The sequence below is a fragment of the Phaseolus vulgaris genome, chromosome 7, assembly GCF_000499845.2.
Source record: "Phaseolus vulgaris cultivar G19833 chromosome 7, P. vulgaris v2.0, whole genome shotgun sequence".
NCBI classification, from domain to species: Eukaryota; Viridiplantae; Streptophyta; class Magnoliopsida; order Fabales; family Fabaceae; genus Phaseolus; species Phaseolus vulgaris.
Window position 1 is genome coordinate 3,123,553 of NC_023753.2, and position 5,961 is coordinate 3,129,513.

Here is a 5,961-nt window from a genome sequence, read left to right on the forward strand (position 1 = left end):
GTTAAAAGACCTAATCTACTACTAACCCAAATACAAGCTCAAAATCTTACTCTACTTGACCAACTACAAGATCCAATTATTCAACACTATTTGTCCAAATACATAGTCCATAAAATCTTATTTCATTCTATATACAAAGAGACTAACTCAATGTAAGAATAACTTGAGCCTTTTAAGATAAGTTGAATTCCACTCTTTTTATATTATCTTGATCATGACTCTAATTATTTTCATCATTATTAATATAGATTAAGATGATAAAATAGTTTGAATTCAATTAAGTATTTTATTTTTTTAATACCATGATCATCCTCTAATTTTTTTAATAGTGGACAACTAGCACAATCTTTTATATTTTTTATAAATTTAAAATAATATAATTTCAAATTAAAAATTCTAATTACATGTCTGCTATTGTCCTTAGTTTATTTTCTAAATTAAATTTTTTTCAACACTAATAATAAAAAAACTTAAACTAATATTCAATGAACTTTATAAAATAAAAAACTAAAATTAGTTTTCTCTGGGAAGTGTTGGTCCAGGGGTGTGTTTATGATTGTAGGAAATTGGGTGTGAATTTAAAGCACATAAAGTTGGAAATATGATTAATTATAAGTGGATTAATGTTGCATGAAGAAATTGAATGAGAGGGCAAAAGTTTGTGAAAATGTGGGAAAATTAAATTTGAGAGTATAAGAAGTTGCTGTCATGGGTCCAACTTGGTCTGTGTGCCGTTAGATTTATGCAATTCTGCCCGCCAACTCAACAAGAACACCGAAAGCACACACTATTTCACATATTCAATAATCAATACTAAACATTTTTCAATTTTCATTTTCATTTTCATTGCTACCTTCACACCATTTTCTAATAAATGTGTGTATAAAAGACAAGAGTGAAACCCACTCAGTTGAACAAGAATCAATCTCTCCCTTTCAACTTTCTCCACAGCCTGCCACTTTTCTTCTTTCTCTGCTTTCATCACTTCTTCACTCACTGAGAAAAGAGAGAGTGAGAAATCCAAAAAGGGACTGATGGGTGTGAGAATGAGTGTTTTCTTTTTATAATGAACAAAGGACTACACACCCTCTTCTTAACTGAAGAAGATGGCAATTCAGCAACACAATCACCAACTACAGCATAATGAGAATGTCTCATCTGTTCTTGATGCCCTTTACTGTGATGAAGCAAAGTGGGAAGAAGAGGATGAGGACAGTGATGTCACAACAAACAATGATGCATGTGGGGTGCACGTGCACCACTCTGCCGGAGCTTCTCTCTTCCCTCTGCTCTTGTTGGAGCAAGACTTGTTCTGGGAAGACGAGGAACTAAGCTCTCTCTTTTCCAAAGAGAAGCTTCAACATGAACAAGTTTATGGCTGTAACAATCTCAACAGTGATAGTAATGATAATAACAATCATGTGCATTTGAACCCTTGTTTCTCTCAGCCTCGTCGTGAGGCAGTGGAATGGATGCTTAAAGTCAATGCTCACTATGGATTCTCTGCTCTCACTGCAACACTGGCCGTTACTTACCTGGATAGGTTCCTTCTAAGCTTCCATTTTCAAAGGGAGAAGCCTTGGATGATCCAGCTTGTGGCTGTCACTTGCATCTCTTTGGCTGCTAAAGTTGAAGAAACTCAAGTGCCCCTTCTCTTGGACCTTCAAGTAGGTTCATCATCACAAAGCTTTGTTCATTTGAGTGCGTTTTTTTTATTGTTCATCTTAGGTAGATGTCTCATCACACGTGTTTGTTTATATGTTTTCAGGTGCAAGACACTAAGTATGTGTTTGAGGCAAAGACTATTCAGAGAATGGAGCTGCTGGTGCTGTCCACCCTCAAATGGAAGATGCATCCCGTGACCCCACTCTCGTTTCTAGATCACATTATAAGAAGGCTTGGATTGAAAACTCATCTTCACTGGGAGTTTCTCAGGCACTGTGAGCATCTTCTTCTGTCTGTGCTTTTAGGTAAGCATTAAGAATAATGACTATAGCCTCACTATTTCAGATACCATTATTGAGTTGACTCAAGACTTTTAATGCTTTCCATCAGTACAAAGAATGAATGAAGATGCTATTGTGTTGATTTTCTTATCATTTGGCATGTCTGTGTCTTCTTATGTCTAGATTCGAGATTTGTTGGGTGCCTTCCCTCTGTTTTGGCCACTGCAACAATGCTGCATGTTATAGACCAGATTGAACACAGTGGTGGGATGGAATACAAAAATCAGCTTCTGAGTGTTCTCAAAATTAGCAAGGTCAGTGCCTAGATCAGGATGTCCAAGTGTTTGTTTCAAGTGATGATATTTGTTTATCAACATTGCTCCAACTCCATTATTATTAGGATTAAGAACATGAGTTGCATGAACATGTTAGATTAAGACTAAAAAATGTGTTTAATGCACGTGATAAGCACATTGTTTGATCCCAGTTACTGTGCATTTGACTAACAGGAGAAAGTAGATGAGTGTTATAATGCTATTCTCCAACGCTCAAACGCCAATAATTATGGTCTTAACAACAACATTTACAAACGCAAGTATGAGGAAATTCCAGATAGCCCAAGTGGCGTAATTGATGCTGCATTTGGCTCTGATGGTTCCAACGATTCGTGGGCAGTGGGGTCATCATTATATTCACCACCAGAGCCTCTGTTCAAGAAGAGCAGAACCCAAGGACAACAAATGAAATTGTCACCACTTAATCGGGTCATTGTCGGAATTGTTGGCACCTCTCCTTGATACCCCTTTTTCTCTCTTTCCTTCAAAACCAAAATAAAAGAATGTCTTATATTTATTTACTGTGGTAATTAATCTTTCCATGAATGTTGCTAAGCTATAGTGCCTTCCCCTCTGTGTATCTCTTCATTTCCAACAATGTCCCACACTTGTTTACATCTCTTGAAGTGAAAGGAGTGGTCTCTGAGGGAAGAGGACAAAGTTGGCAATGAAGAATTGAGGCTATCATCAGCACTCTCTACAATATGTTTCAAGCACTTTTTTTTTGTTCAATGGGTCTCATATAGACCATACCAAATTTGGACATATTTATATCATATTTTCCATAATAAATTGGGAACAATTTTGTTCATTTGTATATGCTCTTATTCACTTCCTTGTGTGCTTGAATTGAATGGTTACATGGTAGATGGATGGATAAGATTCAGAAATGGTCCACCCCAAGTTTTTTTACCGTTTCTTCTCTTTTCTTGTTAAGTAGTTTTGTAAGGAAAAAAAGCAGTGAGACAGAACAAAATAAGAAGGGTTTTTGGACAGATTAAGAAGATGATTTGTTTGCATGTGAAGGGAGAAGTAGTTTGTCGGCCAGTGGGGTTTTGGTCATAGGGGAGGGAGCGGGTTTCTTGATTGGGGGATTCAGTCTTTTGACCTCGTAACCAGGGCCAAACCCTTGGTCTTATAATATTCAACCACCCTAATAATCTACTATACTATAACATAACCCCTACTTACTCTCAAAACACCAAACTTATTCATTATTCATCAGCCATAGCTACAGCTACAAGCACTTCCAGAAGGGCATGAACAATAGCCTGGTCTGTTTGTAGGGGCTTGCTCTCATATGTCCCTACTTAATTATACATGTATTTTGTAGCACATATTGTTGTCTTTGCATGCCATTTTTCGGTGGATTATTAGAGTAAGATAGCATTAAATAAGCATTTCGTACATTGGAACCTTTTAGTTGGAAACTTCAAAGGAGTTGTCACTGTGCAATATTTATTGCATTCTCTTCCTTCTGCACAATCTTAGAGGCATGTAAGGACGAACATGCTATCTTAATTTATTTTGGTTTACATGACTTATAGTGTGTGGTCAGCTCCTGTACATCTCTGCCAATCCAGCGCAATAAAATTTAGACTGTAGCGTTACTTTAGTTTAATCAATTAAATTGAAATTCTCAAACGTGATGACCACTTCAAAATGTCTCATTCTAACTCTAATTATAATATTATAACTTTTCACAGATTGCTTATTATGGTATCCAAGCAATTTTTCTTTTATGTCCAATAATATGCTTATCGATACATAACTTGTCAGAATACAACTTATGTTAATTTCCTTCTGATGTGATCGATGTAAATAGATAGCATATCTTGATGATCTCAGTGATGGATAATTTGAAAACAAAGTCTGCATGTTTTATATATATAAAGTTACAAACAAAACCGAGTTGGAATTAGTTTTTGCTGGTTCTTGGCTAGCTGGTATTAGTTGTCACACTTTATCTGTTCAATTATCTAGTCTAATTGCACAACAACTAATGCATTTGCAGTCAATAGTAGGAGACAATTTATTAATGATGTCTGATATAGCACTAATGAGAAGCGAAGAACATAGCGAAGAATATGGGGGAGACACTTTTACAACTAATTCAAAGTAGTGGGATACACAGGATTAATTAACTTTTCAACACTTATGCAACATTTGCTTTGTTAGTCGTTAGTTGGATTAGACTAACTATGATTAAGTGCACACACCCTTTTTACAGAAACAAGAAAGGTGGCATACCCCATGTGGATAACATTCCGTAGACCTTCCCTTTCTCTAAGTTGCGTGGAGATTTTTTTTTTCTTTTCTGTTTTTCTTCCTACCCCTTTTTCTTTTATGAATGCAAAGATTCATGATGATCATTCTAGTGGATTCACTATAGTGCATGCTTCACCTTTAGGTTGTTCTCTTTGCAATTGTTTATTTTTTATTTTTGTCTTTGTTCTCGTGTGAAAACAAAAATAAAGTTCATTCTGCTTTTTTCACGTGTATAACACAAATTATTTCTATAAAGTTGGTGTATGTAATACCGCTTGGTATGTGAACATGATGGAATAAGAATGGCACACATAATGGTTTAGTGTAGTATGTTAGAACAGTTTTTCTTGGAGTAGTTTAAAGGCATAGAGAGCCATATTTGTTTGTCTCCATGATGAAATGGAGTGAGTGTAGTAAACAAGAAAAGTAGTACTGATATAATGATTTTGGTTTTTTGGTGGCTTTGACAAAACACCCATTAATTGTAAATTATGATCCAATGCATAAAGGAGGGGGATTTTATTATGGGGGACAAAATCTGATTTTGTAGGAAGATTGTCTCTGTTTCTGTTAATATTTTTCTCTACTTTAAGTTTAGCAGTTTAAAGATGGTACTAGATGGATGATAGTGATCATGACTTCATGAGTCAGGGGAGAAAAATTCAAGAGGGGAAAATGTTTTTCCAAAAGGAAACAGCCTTAGTCCTAAGGAAGGACCAAAGGTTATGAGATCAGTAATGCATGCCCCCACCCCAATAATTGTAGAATAATATGATGCTTTGGCTTGGGGCTTAGCTTGGTGATTTTGAACTTTCTCTTTTGACCTAGTCTCATCCTGTGTTTGCCATTGCTTAATAAATTCAAATGAACACAGATTTGGGCTAAAACTCCTCAATGTAATTTTCCTCTGGTCTTTTCATGCTTACAGCTGTAAAGTCTAAAAGAACAATAAAAGAGGGCCATATATGCTTGTGGACCCCACACAATTTTCTAGACTACACAGAAACACACTGCTTAGGCTGCACAATAAAACATACATACTCTTCAATCTTTGATAAAATAGCCAATTCATAGCTACACAGCCGAATCTACTTCTGGAAAGTTGAAGCCGGTGACCATTCTTTCTGTAAACCATTCCAAAATGCTACAAATTATTCAACTCTCACCATTAATAATTTCCCCACTCCCATTAATAATTGCACTGCTATTTATTACAAGCAAAAGTGAAAATATTGTAAGAGCAATTAATGGTGTGATTAATTGTGAGTACTACTTAATGAATATAATAGTTTATCTTGCAGTTTCACCATGTCTAATAAAAAAATTGTTTCCATTTGCCAAAAATTAGGAGCAGGGATATAGTGTGGAGATTTCACCAACAAAAAAGTAATGCTGATATAGGATTTATCATA

The 5,961-nt window shown here is 35.6% G+C and overlaps 1 protein-coding gene across 1 annotated transcript; it reads left to right on the top strand.

The window, feature by feature from the left end:
- Positions 1 to 645: 645 nt before the first annotated feature.
- Positions 646 to 3,098, top strand: LOC137828302 (cyclin-D3-1). The gene is made up of 4 exons (XM_068634804.1): positions 646 to 1,667; positions 1,769 to 1,970; positions 2,130 to 2,260; positions 2,456 to 3,098. Exons 1-4 carry the CDS (start codon positions 1,107 to 1,109, stop codon positions 2,741 to 2,743), a joined length of 1,182 nt encoding a protein of 393 aa, XP_068490905.1. The 5' UTR covers positions 646 to 1,106; the 3' UTR covers positions 2,744 to 3,098.
- The last annotated feature ends 2,863 nt before the right edge of the window (positions 3,099 to 5,961 follow it).